This window comes from Accipiter gentilis, chromosome 23 (assembly GCF_929443795.1).
Source record: "Accipiter gentilis chromosome 23, bAccGen1.1, whole genome shotgun sequence".
Lineage (NCBI taxonomy): Eukaryota > Metazoa > Chordata > Aves > Accipitriformes > Accipitridae > Astur > Astur gentilis.
The window spans coordinates 13,990,904-14,005,935 of record NC_064902.1 but is presented as its reverse complement, the minus strand read 5'-3'; the positions used below and the strand labels follow the sequence as shown (position 1 = coordinate 14,005,935).

General features: G+C 44.8%; 1 protein-coding gene across 4 annotated transcripts in view; it reads right to left on the bottom strand.

Moving 5' to 3' along the window:
* PLXNB1 (plexin B1) overlaps positions 1–15,032 on the bottom strand; it is an 83,891-nt gene that overhangs the window by 26,940 nt on the left and 41,919 nt on the right. For all 4 annotated transcript variants that reach the window (XM_049827176.1, XM_049827178.1, XM_049827177.1 and 1 more), the window contains 9 exons: positions 13,576–14,719; positions 8,907–9,089; positions 8,353–8,481; positions 6,479–6,579; positions 5,643–5,775; positions 4,770–4,926; positions 1,837–1,945; positions 1,635–1,743; positions 156–1,016 (listed from right to left, as the gene is read on the bottom strand). In XM_049827176.1, the coding sequence (XP_049683133.1) occupies positions 156–1,016; positions 1,635–1,743; positions 1,837–1,945; positions 4,770–4,926; positions 5,643–5,775; positions 6,479–6,579; positions 8,353–8,481; positions 8,907–9,089; positions 13,576–14,709 (2,916 nt within the window). In that variant the 5' untranslated portion in view covers positions 14,710–14,719. The remainder of the gene's footprint in view (positions 1–155; positions 1,017–1,634; positions 1,744–1,836; positions 1,946–4,769; positions 4,927–5,642; positions 5,776–6,478; positions 6,580–8,352; positions 8,482–8,906; positions 9,090–13,575; positions 14,720–15,032) is intronic.

Below are 15,032 nucleotides of genomic sequence, written 5' to 3'. Positions count from 1 at the left end.
TGCCACTTCTCACCCTACACATTACAGCGGTCAGCTTCTATACTCTCAAGAGGGCACCACCTCTCCAGCGTGCTGAAATACTAGAGCAGCAATCTGTACGAAAGTTTCAGAGTGTTACAGCCTTAGACTGTGAATCCCAAAGCCCAGCGATTTACCTCCTCCCAAAACTCAGGGGCATCATACTGATAGTCGAGGTCAGGGTGGAGGATCCTGGGAAAGTCAGGGACATCCCTCTCTGAAGAATCACCATCACCCGACAGAAGAGTAGAAGCAGAGAAGGGAGATGTGTCATTCTCAGCCTGTAGCAAATCCATCCAGTCCTCTGTGTCCTGGAGCTCTGTGCCTTCCTCCAGCAGCCAGTCTGGGGGAGCCGATGGTGGGAGCTCTGAAGCAGGTAGTTCAGTTCCCAGCAATCTGGGAGAGTCGTCAGAGGCAGCAGGGCTCCCTGGCACTTGGCTGGGGGTTTGAGGAGATGAGATGGCAGATGTCAGTGCCTCTGTGGTAGGAAAAGAACTTGGAGGCCACTTGAAATTGGTGACATGAGAGGAAGGTGTTGCTACTGCTGCAGATGTGTGCAGAGGACTACCCACTAGGGTGGTGGGTGGGCTAGTATTCCATGGCTCCTGGGCAGTGGCTGGCCCTTCAGTGGGCAAGGCTGCATGATCCACATGTTTGGATGGGCTGGTGAGGACAGATGCAGCGGGAGAAGTTGTCTCTGGCACAGTGACAGCAGGTTTGTCTGCTGGTGGTGGTAGAGGGGATTCTGTAACAGCCTGGAGAGAGGCTGCTTCAGTTGAGAGAGTCAAGTATGTATAGCTGAGGGTTTCTGTAGGCTCAGTCGTCGTGTCTGAGGCTGCAGAGAGCGTGACATGGTTGGGCTCCGTGAGGGGCACAGTGCTTGGTACCACATGCACTGGGGGAGTGATGGGTTTTGTGGCTGCAGCTGGGGGCGTGGTAGAGGACTTGGTGAGGGGAGCTGCTGAAGAAGGAAACACACTTGAGGGTGGGATCTGGGCCTAGAGAAAAACAACATGGTGGGGTGAGAAAAAGAGAAAAAAATGAAACAGAATAAAACCTAAGCAGAAAAACACTCCACATTACTTCCCATAGCAGTGTCCACAAGAGGCTGCTTCACCTTCTGGATTTCAATGAGAGCTGCACCTCATGTCACCTTGTCTTGGGATGGGACTGGGGAATGCTCACAATGCAGAAGATCCAGCAACAGATGACTGCACTTGCCTCTGCTCAGAGGGAGGTCTGCCTGCCTTCATCCCCCATAAAATTCCAAGGCCACCTGTGGCAGCCACAAACAGGGCATCTGTTCCACCTCCCCACTTGCAGCCTCCCTGCCATCTTGCTCTTTCTTGTCCCTCGCTTTGAAAACACAGGCTGCATAACCCCAAGAGAAGGGTGACCTGCTTCATCTGGTGGAAATTCCCTAGAAACCTAGCAAGGTCTTGTAACATCAGGGATGTGGAACCTTGTGTCGCTCCAAGGGGAGACTTTGCTCCAACAGCTCACTTCCTTGCTTGACATGACTGACAGCTGCTATTTTACCTGAGAAGAGATCTGACTCACTGCAACTCACCGAGGCTATTATATCACATAGGACTTGGATCAAGTAGGAGACGCACCCTTTCATTGTAGATAATGGTTCCTTCCTCACAGGCTGCTTTGTGGGTGCAGAGGTGCTGCTGGATGCACCAGTTACAACCCCAGAGACTGCTCACACACTTCTGGCACCTGGAACAATGATAGAAAAGCAGCTGCTAAGATGACCCAGGAAGGGACAGCTACCCTCCCTATAACTACAGACAAGAAAAAGCAGGTGCTCACGGTGCCGATTTCCACAGCAGGGCCACTGCAGCACAGTCATAGAAAGAGAAGTCCACAGAAGCAATGAAGATGTCATGGAAACGCACTACGAGCTTTATGGTGACATGATCTGAAAATGAAAATAAAAATTTCTTAGAAATGGAGCCACTATAAGTCTACCACACTCTTAAGAGACACAGCATGCTTTAGGAAAGACACTGGCAAACATGGAGGCAGATTCCCTTCCATGCTTCTAGCATCTCAATCACTGGATTATCCTACGGACACTAAAAACAGGTTGGATAAGTTCCATGTGAAGGAAGACTAGTCTGAAGATCCCTCCATCTTTATTTCCTATAATTCTACTGTCATTTCTGTATTAGACGAAGACGTAACATTCCAGGCTCAAAGCTGATTGTCTTCCTTTGTCATCCAAAGGAAAACCAAACCCTTAGAACTGACATGCCCTTCACATACTGCCTTCACCTTGACAGCTTTGTTTTATGTCCAGACTAAGAAGTGAGTCAGTGAAGAGGCTTATAAGACTTGTAATCTCACTTGCAATGACTGAAGGCTTATCTGCTTTAAATCCAGGTCTCGTGTCAACTACAAGACTCAGGATAGCCCAGTTCTCTTTGGGAAGAGACTATCACTGTTTTCTGATAGACCAAATAGCTGCAGAGATGGTCAAAACTTACTACAGCTGATAGCATGAGCCTGAAGGAGATATTTTGCATATGACAGTACTAAACCAGCTAATTAATCTTGATCCAGACAAATGCTCCCAACACTGGAGTTGGGTATTAGTTCTCCAAATAATGGGAACATACTGCATGCTCTGCTCAACTGCAGGAGCTGCCATTTCTCCAAGACAGTTTGCTATAAAAATAAGTAACACGAAGCTTGTCCAGTGTTCCTCTCAGAATTCAGACCTCCTCTTGCAAGCAAGCTCTATTCACAACAAAACAATTAACATGTCTGGTGAAGGATCAGTCAGGCCTAAGCTGCATTCCTGATAGGATGACAAGTAAAGCAGTATGCTGGTAAAACAGCTGATGACGAGGTGTGTATGAAAACCCATGATTGGGAGAAAATAAGGCTATCATATGCAGCTGGAGGCAGGAGTCACTGCAGTACTGTCAACTCCCATCACTGTCATAAAGGTGATTGCATTTCGCAGTGGTGGAAGGGCTAACACCTCCCAGGATTTCAGGGTTATGACACCATATTTATAAATATTCCTTTCTCCAAAAAGGCCATTATTTCCCATGACTGCCAATACTGTTCAACAGTACAGAAGATGAGGTCGTGCACTTGCAAATTGAGAGCAAGAGTTTCTGCTATCAACTTGGAGCTCAACAGCTTAAAGTGACTGATGAGCTGGTATGCAACCTGTAAAAGAAAGCTGAAAAAAGCCAAATATTTTAGTGAGCTGGGAAAAGTATTACAATTAGGAATAGAAAAGTACCAGTATCTAAGGCGCTGATAACACCTCATTTAGAAAACAGTGTACAATTCTGTTTACCAGTTTCAAATTCATCTTAGCAGAGCACAGAAGCTGTGCAAAGAAGGGCTAGCAATACAGTGAAGGAAAGAGGAATTCTGAGTAACAAAAGAAGATGAACTTGGCACACAGTTAACACGGCAAAACTCGGTGCTAAGAATGCCTGGCCATAGTTCATTGAGTGGGAGAAGAGCTGTGGAAGCAAAAGGACAACACAAATAGATCAAACGGACACAAACCATCCATGAGGAAGTTTAGGCTAGAAAACAGAAGCAACTTGTTAAGTCTCAGAGATGCAATATGAAAGTCACGTAGATAAAGCATCTAAGGAGTCTCAAAATAAATTTTGACTTACAAAGGAGTCAGTAAGAATATCCGAAGCCTGGAATAATGGGAACTAGACTGTGGCTTTATCTACACTATTTTTCACAACTGTGCTTAAATTCAGGCTCACATTTGCAGAACTAAATAGAGAAGCCCATTCCGGCCACTCAGCAGCAGCAGCACATGAACCCCTTTCCCTCTATGCCTGACCACCCTGAGTGGAGACCTGGTTGATTTGTTCCAGACTAAAGTAATGTGAAAGCTAGATATAATAATATTGTAAATAAAACTAAAAATGAAGGAGTTTGAGATTGAATGAGTGTGTTAGCTGGGTTCTGCTGTCATGTTATGTCCATGGAGATTGCTTCAGTCCTATTAGCCAGCTGCATACTTGCATGGAAAATCTGTTTAGCCATTTAGGTGAATCGTGTGGAATGCTTCCCAACCAGCACCTGCCTTTTACTTCAGATGAACAAGCTCTTTGAAGACATCAGCTCATCAGAGCTCACACTGACAGGCTGGGTAAAATCCAAGGCAAAGACTATAAACTGAGAACTTTCCAGGTTCTTTAGAGTGGCCAATTAGCAATACTCAGCTGGTTATTGTTCACAGTAATAGAAGGCTGACTATGTATTTTCTGAGGTTATGCCGCATTGCAGATTAATTTCTAACTTTAAGGACTGTGGGTTCTTCTTGCCTTTCCTTACATGTACTTCCTTCTCCCACTACTACATGCATTTTGAGAAGATTTACATTTTGATTTAAATAATAAAGCAGTATTTAAGAGAGTTCTCTCTCCAGATTTATGACAAAGCTGCCAAACCAGTCACTACCCTAGACTGCATTTCATATCATGTTCAGATTTGCATACAACCCTTCAAGCAGGATCTCCTTTCCAACTACCAGAATTTGGCATTGGAATTTGGCAACAGCCCAAAATAGCACAGGATGTGTGTGACAAACAAGTAGAAAGCAAACAGATATTATGACAGAATGAAATGAACACCTGCTGACAGACCACATACATTCATGGCTGTTAATTCTGGCAATGTGACGGACCTACAACATACTTTCTCCCAACAATGTTATCAGAGCTATCATGCTGCATTTAAAGCATTTCACTGACCTGCTCCTGTTGGCAAAGCTGGTGCTTGGCTGGGATCTGGAGAAGGACACATGATTCCTGACTCTGTCAGAACTGCTGGGCTTTCATAATCTTCAAAGTAACACGAGTAAAATTCTTCCTCACGCAGAGGAGGTAAGTCCAAGATAGCCAGGAATATCTACCAATTCAATAATATCCAGTAAATAATTTGCCCTCTAACACATTCTTCTTCATGTCATCTGATTTTCTAGTTCTATTTTTTCAAAGCAAGAGCCCCATAAAGTAGTTATCTACCTATACACCTATTATTGCTATAATGCCTCCTAGGACTGAGCGTTCCATTCATTATCTCTTACCGTTCCCAAACTGAACTTGGCATCTACCAAGCAATTAGCAACTTCCCCCTTTGCCCAAGTCTCTAGCAAAAGACAGGTTCTTGCCACCTCCTGACACGACAGACTTCAAAACACTACAGCACCTTCTTAGCTTTTCTGCCAGCTCTCAGATGCCAGACTGAAGCCATAATTTTGGGTAACTCCTTTCAGATCTTCCTGACAGCAAGTGTCAGAAACACTGTGAAGCCACAGACACAGGCACTTTATAGATACCAAGCCAAGGAGGGACCCCACCCAAGCAGCCATCAAATATTCCAGAATACCCAGTAACTCGCAGCAGGCAGGGACATTTAGTTTTAGGGGGAAAAAGAACCCCAAACAATTAAATTGTCTGTTAGACCCAAGATGTTAAGTCCCTTATGTGAGGCAGACAACATTGTGCTTGAAGGCTCAGTGATTCAGTACCCCACTGAAAGAAACAGGAAGACTTGTGACTCCTCAGAGTTTGCGGGGGACTTTCTACATGCTTGAGCATCATCAGAGGATTGTCACCACTCACATTTCTCTTTTCCTCTCTGCTGATATTGGCTGGAGTTAGTGAGTGAACAGACAGACACTGCTGTGTAGAGTTAAAGCTCCAGAGCCACTGTTCACTCAACCTGGACCGCAAGCACTCAGAGCGACGGCTGCACCTGCAGGAAAAGAGCAAGAAGCCCCATGAGACCCGTGCAGCCCTAGCAGGACATGTTTGGCTTCCAAGCTGACACTGGCTGTCTGAAGCCTTGCTAGAGTCTTGGGGAAGCTGCTACACAAGCTATGGAAGTCCCAGCTTCCCACCACCTTCAATAATACAATGAAGTGTTGCCAAAATATACATGGGTAGGCACTTTTTGAGCTTCAAGGGTCATAAACTAGTTCTTACGGCATTCTACAGGGAGACAGAGCCAGCAAGCAGACAGACACACCAGAATAAGCCATGTCTCATTAAGCAACATCAATAGGGGAGCAAGTGAAAAAGAGTGCTAAATAAAAGACTGTTAAATAAGAGAGTGACACCAGAAGAGATAAGATAGTTTCTCTACATTTGAAATGAGGCAGTTTGAGCTGCAATCAGACTAAAACCAGGCTGAAATCCACTGGACAGGAGCATCATGAGTGGTGACCAAAGACCCACAAAGCAATGGAAAGATACCCTTGTGTGCAACAGTGACTGCTGGCAGTGTTTTAGGGAGGCAGACAGAGGAATGGTAAGTTAGACAGAATCCCATAAAGAATATCCCATAAAGGAACTAAAACTTAATCCAGACACACAGGCATAAGAGAGAGAGTAAGTGGAGACAATCCCTAAGCACTATCCCTCCAAAATCCTTGCAGGTGAACTGGGATCTATCTTACCGTCCCTGAAGGACACACCAGCCACAGTAAGGATCTTTCAATGCCAGACAGGATTCACAGTCCAAGTGCAGGGAGCATTCCAGTATGGGAACCTTCACCACCTGTCAGAGAAAGACATCAGTGTAAAAGCAGCACACACAACACAGGCTCCAGGTCTATGGCTTCTTCTGCCCAACTAGCAAGTTCCGTCATCTACATGCTCACTGAAACGTCTTAATCCCCAATATTGCATAAAGAAAAAAGGAACAAGTTTCCAGAGCCCATCTCAATGGCCATTTCACATATTGGTGAAGGACACGTAAATATCAGGCTGTACAGATGTACTGAGGCAAGCAAAGTGTTAACAGGTTATCTGTGACACTTTTTGCAAGAAGGAGACTTTATTTAGTGATAAAATTGTATTTGAATAAAACGGATCAAAGAATAGCAGACTGAATACCATTTACTCTTTTGCTTTTCTGGACTCTGTCATGGGAGATAATCTCTCTTGACACATAGGTGACTGAAGCTGAAGACAGCAGCTCCAGCTGAGGCCTCTGAATGCATCTGCACCATTGCCCAGCTCTATCTGGAAAAACTATCATTTTGACTGAAAGTAGACCAAGAAGCCTTGATCAATGTGGAACAAAAACCTTTTGCCATCTGGGTAGGGTAAGTTTTACTTGCAAGACACTTCTGCTTTAATTTACCATCCTTGCCGATTTCAGCCTCTTGCCCTCTCTTTAATCTGCTACTACACTTCAGCTACTACACTGTCAGTTACTTTAAAATACCAACTTCTAATCCCCAACCTATTACTTTTGCTAAGTACATTTTTTAATTGACAGAACAATTACTGTTAAGGATATATTTCACATTTCCCTAATCTTCTTCCACTTACAGATTTCAACTCCTCCTTTTGAGTATCTGAAAGTGCATGGGGGGGGCAGGGGAGTGAAGGGAAACAGTGATTTTCTGGCATGCTCTCATTTTTTGTTTGTTCTTTCCTTCAGAGTAACTCAAGGGCTGCTTTTTCCTTTGCTAGGAAAATCCTTTTCTTTCCAGCTCAAGGAGCCAATATGAGCGGTGTTGTACAAAACCTCTCAAAGTTTCCATAGTTTGATTTCCTACTCAGCAGACACCAATATCCCAAGAGCCTGAGGCATTGCAGTGCCTCCTTCAACTGCCACTGGGCACAAACAAAATTACAGAAAGCAAAAGAAGAGGGAAAGGTGCCTCGTGTGGTTCCTTATACAGCTTGATTTCATCTGCAAGACTGTTATTATATACCCAGTCAGATCACAACTCTGCTATCTAAAGATATTTACCACACATTTCTGCTTTTTGTAGGTTACATGCCTACAGAACAGCTTAATCTTTCAACTGATTAAAAACAGAAGTGTCACAGTTTTAATTACACAAAACTTCCCTTTTCTCTTTTTAATCTTTTGCAAAACCAAGACAGATCACATTACTTGTGAACCCTGAAGGCTCGCATTCTTCTGCTCAGATAGAGATGCAAACTGTTGTCCAAACAGTTCCTGCTCAACACAGAGGAACCCAGGAATTTGCAGTCTCTTGCTTGTCTTCATGCCAATAGAGCAGCCTTTTATAACCTGCAGTTCACATTCCTCCATCACTGCTGATACAGTCTGACTTAAGGAAACGTACACATAAACAGGCCACAGTTTAGGGTAACAAGACTTCTCCCACGCTTCTTCCAGCTTTTGCAAAAGGCCAGTCCCCAACCCTGTAAGCCAGACTGGCACGCAGCTGCTGCCCAGCACAGGCTTAGCTATGCATGCTGTTTCTCTGCCTCCCCTACTCCCATCAGTAGCTTGTCTGGACCTCAAATGCTTTCAGCTCTTCTGTGGAAGGGATTTTATTGCTCTTACCATTGACTGGGTCATGACAAAGAGGTGCTCCTGCAACTGGTCAAACAGCAGGTCTCCACTCACCATGCTATTTAACTGGATAGCTAAAGACGCATATATATGTGCATCTCCCATTGCTCCTAAGTACACCTGCAAGAGAGTCACAGTTACATGCAGGCAAAGCATCACAGCAGGAGTTGGGGGTACCTATCCTACATCAGGAACAAGTTGGAACCACTGCTGTGTGTAAGGATTTCAACCCCCCACCAAAATCTCAATGCAGTGACTTCAGCCACATGAAGCACATGCCTAGCAATACCAGTGGAAGCCACGCAGGATGAACCAGCCCTGATGCTGACTCAGTGAAGATGTAACCAAAGACAACATGACCACTGTTTGAGGCATTCACATTCTCAACAGCCAGTACAGTGTGAGAAGAGACTATCTGATAGTAATGATCTTTAGTAGGAACCTGACTTCCCAAGGGACAAGAGAAATTGCCTTTTTTGCCCCTTGCACCTGAGCATCGCTGATTAGTTTTATCCTCTTTGCTTCCTGTTGCATCCAGGTCATACCTTGTGCAGTCTCCCTCTGCTGTCTCCCAGAAAAGCAATGGTCTGGCCATCTTCCACATTCACTGCCACAGCTGTCAGACGGGCCTCTGTTTTCTCCAGGAGGGGGGCTGCTTCCAATGGTACCCGGCTGGCCATGGGGCTGGGAGTGTGGTCAGAGCCACAGGGGTATGCATACAGGGTGTCCTTTTTTGGGGAGTGGAAAGAACAGGGAAATCAGTAAAAAAAAAAAGATACAAGGAACATTAGCACCTTTAACACTTCCCACCATCCCCTTCCACCCAAATTCCTTAAACAGGTGCACCAGCAGTGAATTCAGCTTTGAACTCCGCTAAGCTTTTTCACTGAAAGTAAAAAAAACAGCTTTTAATAATTAATTTAAGTATGTTGGCTGTTTGTACCCTCACAGAATCCTGCAGACCTCTCAGCAAGTCCATTCAGCATCAGTAATGACATGCATCGAAACTCCAATAAACTCTTAAGTTCTCCAAAAAACTTTACTGGCTACACAGTGCCATGATACAGTTTTGGGGAAGATGCATTGTACCTTTCAAAGCAAAAACAAGAAGATGAGAGTTCCTGCTTCCAGTGCAAAACCACCTCATCACAAGAATCACCACCAACAATTAGCATGGTTTTATCACCTACAAATTCTAAGCCTGAAGTAGAATCCCAAAGCAGCGGGACATACATAAACACAGGGTGGAGCACAACCTGCTCCAAAGTGCTTACTAACTAGACATAGAAATTGTAGACACCAGAGACCCACAAAAAGTCGAGTCATCTCTGCATATTGCTTCAATCCTTCTGCATCTTGTGAGCTTTCTGAAAATTAACTCCAGAGCACTGTGCAAAAACCAGTCATCCTTCTGTTTCAGTTAGATCCCTCCCAGTCCCACCAAACTTTCACTTACTGAATTCTAAAGGAGAGAGAATGAAAGCTGTCAACTTATTTACTATTTGTATGTGTAGAGAGAAGATAATTCCATTACAATTCATCTTTTTCCTAAGTAACAAACTCAGTCTTGTCTAGGATAGATCCTCTGTTGCTTTATATCTTTCTTGACACCCTGTTCTGCGTCCACTTTAATTTTACAGTATCCCTTTAGAGACTGAATACAGGATTGTTCACCCAATCAATTACTATTAAAACCACCATTTTTTAATTGATCAGTGGCTTGTCTTCAAATAATGTGGCTTGTGCAAACTAATGATTTTCATCATGAAACGCCTCATGGATATCAATTTCACCCTCCTCTCCAGCCCCTTACTAATTACTCTTACAAAGCTGCATGTGGAGCAGAGGCATTAACTGCGCAGTCCACGCCGACTCCAGCTCCCTCTCTTGCCTCGGGCAATGTGGTTGAATTTAGACTCCTTGTGAGCAGAGTTACATATTCCTTCTGTCTGATGTCTGTGGCTTTGCATTTGGCAGCAATGAGCTGCACGGTACCATCCGGCACCAGGCAATGGAGCCGTCCCCGCCAGAGGTCAGCGATAACGGCACAACATGGCATTTTTGAGGCATCTGCTCATCACCTCCCACCGACCCCACAGAAAACTTGACCTTTTTCCCCCCCTCTCCTCCCATTTCTCTGTTGTTTTTTTGTTGGTTTGTTTGTTTGTTTTTGGTTTTTAATACTTGACAGCTTCCTGGAGAAACTAAAAATGACCAGGAGCTTTTGACAAAGTCTATGGAAATCCCACAGTAAAATACATTTAACCTGCTAACCTCTATTCACTTCTCAAATATATTGCTATCTTAGCAGGGAAGCAAGGCTTAACACAGAGGTTCCATGTAAGAAACAATGCCAGTTAGACTAGAACTACTTTCATTCTGATGCTTTATTGTTTTCCTTTCAAATACTAATTCAACTGATTTTCTGCACACTAAGCATAAGTCTCTGACTTAAAGCCTCGGAGGAGGTTACAACTTCTAATGATTGTTAGTTTTTACAATCCTGTAAGCTATCATTCATTTTTAGTGACAGATATTTTTCTTAGCAGCTCTGTCATTTGATTCTTAAGCTTCTTCCAACCTCCTTGCTGTAACTTAAAGATTTCTATTTCTCCAGTCATCCACTTCCTATAAGACTTATTAGGAAGTGGGCCACAGCTAAATTCCCATATTCAAAAGAATCAAGTGTTTATTTTGAATGGGATTCTAGCCATCTTCTGCAACCTTTGTATCAATTCAGACAAAAGTTGGAGCCTAACAACCCCACTACTGAGGCTGATTTTTCAAAATTTGCTTAAAATAAAAAAATACATACAAGTCAGAAATAGTTATATCCCAGTTGTGTTTAGCACTGCTGTTGCCTATATGTCATGCCAAGGACAAGTCACTTCACACACAACGTTTATCTACCATAAACAACGTGACCTGTGCAAGCTCTCCCAGCACTGGCACAGCCTGCCCATGGCCTTGCAGGGACTGCCTGCAGCACAGCTAATGACAGTCAACAGCTGAAACTTGTTCCATTCTACAGGATTAAGACCATGATAATTGTATAAAGTGCTAATATAAATTCACATAGAAGCTGTTTGAATGGTTTTCAGTGAATAACATCTTGACAACGTAGTTGAAAATACACTTCAGGGATCATCCAGTGTCCTACTGCGATGCAGCAAGTTAGGATGAAGCTGCTGCCATGAATTCTGGTGTGCACTTCCTACATTGCAACAGGACAAATTACACCTGTGCATAAAGAGGACTGAAAGCTCAGTGCAAAAGGACAAGTTACATACCTTGAAAACTACACCCACAGAAGATACGCAGCCTTCCCAAGCCTTGCAGAAAGACATTTCACACTTCCAATTATCAAGTCACTAATGGCATCTATGTAGTTTCCTGCATCTGAGGACTAATGGATCTCCAGCTAACTGAACAAATTCACTGGTTCTGAAATTCTTATCAAAGCAAGCATTTTTTTTTTTCCAGTTGAAAGGATTGTATTGAACTGTAAAACTCAATCTTAGCCTCTCCTGATGGGCTAAAAATTGGAGGCAGTGCTAACTAGGGAAAAGGGCATACCTTGTGCACAGGCTGGTTTGGAGGCAGAAAAACGTGAAATTAATTAGCATTATTCTTACATATGGCACAAGCTGCTGCCATTGAAACTCAGTTAAAACTGTTCCTGCATAAAACGTTCATTGACAGGCACTTCCACTCAGCACTGAATGGAGCAGGCTGGAGCTGGCACAGACCCTTATATGTTGTTAGATACAATCTTAATGACAACCGCTACCATGTACTGAATGGTGAAGGATAAAGTTTGTTAGGACATTTACATATCATTGGACACACTTGTTAATAAGATGCCATACTTTAGTGAGCCCACTAGTACCAAACTGTGCAGCTGGGATCCTGGGATCTTGCACCAGGAATCACACAGCAGAGACCGGCCTTTTTCCTCCCACCCTGTGCACCCACTTCATGGGATCAAATGGTACAGGCAGACCCTACATCATTTTGAATTAAGGATTTTTCTGAAGTACTCACACCAGTTTGACATTTAAGTCCCTCAAGCTGCCCTAAAAATCACCTGTGACAATTCCTGCCATGCAGCCCAGCAAAGCACACATGGGGTATTGCTGAGAAATACAGTGAAAGCAGTAGATCAAGCTGGGCAGTCTCTTGCTTCCCGACTCTTACATACTGCTCCTGACCCTATGTTTGTCCTGCTCCAAGTCCGCTCTTTACCATTCCCTTGTCCCTCAAGTATTCTACGGTCAGCTTTAGCTACTGAAAGGAAAACCATAATTTGAAAGCTGGTTTTGGACCACACATCCACCAAACTCAGCAACTTCCAAAGCTCTGTGGTACCACTTTGCTCTTTGTAGCACAAGGCTGGGAAGAGGCAATTATATGGACAGCCTGTTCTGTAGAAGGAAGACACAAGATAACATGCTGTTCTGCTAAGGACTAGCAACGCCCTCCGTGAAAACAGGCTACTCACAACCACAGAGCCTCATGCCAGGACACTGCTTCCAGCACCGCCCCAGGAAAACGCTGCTGCTCTGTGTTTGTGTCACTGTCCCCAGTGTCACAGCACCAGCCAGCGTGGCTGACAGACTGCAAGGATTCAGGGTCGCAGCCCCTTCAGTTCACATTTTTATCCTATAACATCCCATCATGCCTTTGCCATAGAATTTCAAGAAGGATTATCACCTCTTATAGCTCTGGAGACAAAGAACCACCAGGTCAGGAGAAGGTCTTCCATGGGCACAAAATTTTGAAGGACTAATAGGAAATCAGGATTATGTTGACACTTGTTTTTGGTTATGTTCTTTTTTGTTCCTGGGTGCCCATGCAGGAAGTTGTTGTGAAGTGCACCTCACCATAAGCAACAGGGACCCAGCACACCATTTAAACAGGTCTCATGGCCAGGTCACACCAGATACTCTCCCCATTGCCACACACAGTCCATCTCCCTCCACCCCCTTGCAGAGAGCTGCAGCAGAAATGAGATAGACTGTACTTAAACAGGACACAACAGTTCTTGCATTGCATTGCTGCAGTAGCAAAGAAACAGCCTGAGCCCAGAGGCTTTTAACCCAAGCAGATTTCAACATCCATCTGTGGGAAATGGCCTGACTTCAGGAACACGAAGCAACACAAGAACATGTTGCAGACTATTCCTTAGCCTAGCTAAGGTGCAAAGTCACTTACCGCTGGCAGCTGGACACAGTTGGAACTGACATCGTATTCAATATATGCCACTTCTGCCCCTTCTTCTGACTTCCCATCTCTCATGTAGCAAACATCCCTAGTCCAGTTGGTCAGGCGATCCACCTCTTCCATTGCATAGACACAGAGCGCAGACTCCTCGCTCAGCTTGCCAGAAGAAGCCTGCCAGGCAGAGAAGGCTGCAAACAGCACTTCTCCCTCGGTGTCCAGCTGCCCCTGGGCCAGGCCTTTTCCTGGCTGGGTGACATAGGCTGCTTGCAGGAGGCTGTATGTATTGGCTTTGCTCTGGCAGAGCAGGGGTAACTCCACATACGAGTAATAATGAGAGTCATCCAGGCAGATTCGTGAAATGTAGGTCTTGTACTCACGTGATTGAGACTTGAGGTCCCGACGGTAGAATAAGAAATAGACACTTGAGCGATACGTGAAGGATTTAATGAAATGATGGTTGTACTCAGAGAGCCGGCCCACAGCTAGTTTTGCTGTTTCTTCATAGGAGAAAATGGAGTGAGAGTCTGTTGCTTGAACATCCCCTCCGTGAGCCCTCAGATTTCGGGTAGTGATCGGAGGAATCCCTCCTCCAACTCCTCGGCTAGTGTACCCTCGTCCGACAAACAGCAAGGGGACCTCATCCTTCGAGTAAGCTATGAGTCCCACAGTGGTGATATTGGGATCATTAGCAGCAACGTACTGAGTGTCACCAGGGCTCTCTGGTCGGAAGAGGACATGGTCAATGGATGTGAGGCTCCTCTTCTCACAGATTCCCTGGTGCACACTGCCACACACGATGAGCTCCTTCTGCACTGCGTTCACGAGCAGCAGCTTGTTGTGATTGTCGGTGTGGTGTGCCTGAGGGCACTCCAGCTTTGAGACAGGGGGGAGGCAATCTTTACTGTCCAGAACTGGTCCAGTTTGAACCACATTCTTCAGCAGCAGGTCAGATGTCAGCTGAAAGAGAAAGTTGGTGGCCCCCAAGTAAATGGTCCCAGATTCCATGTCCATAGACAGGTGGAGGAATTTTGTAGCGTTGCGCGAGAACGTGACATACTGCAGTCCCCGTGGAATCACTGCTCCCAAGAAACAGAGAACAGGAAGGAGGAACGTTCCCAGAGGCATGGTAAACACTCTGCAAGAGAGGACAAGCTGTTATAACTCCTCGTAAACCAGGAGTGAAGATTAACACTCATCAAAATCCTTCAATAGCACTCTTACTACGAGAGGTAGGCAAAGAGGACACGGATAACCACAGAAAGCAAAGAGCTAGACACAAAGAGCCAACACAGGACATTTGCAGAAACACCAATAGAAAGAGGCGTGCAGGAGTATCGGAGACTTCACTCAATCACCTCCACATCAAGATGACAAGCATAGCATATTCAGGAGAAGCTGGAATACTGCAAGTAATGTTCTTGGGGACTTTCCCAGGTACTGCTGGGTGG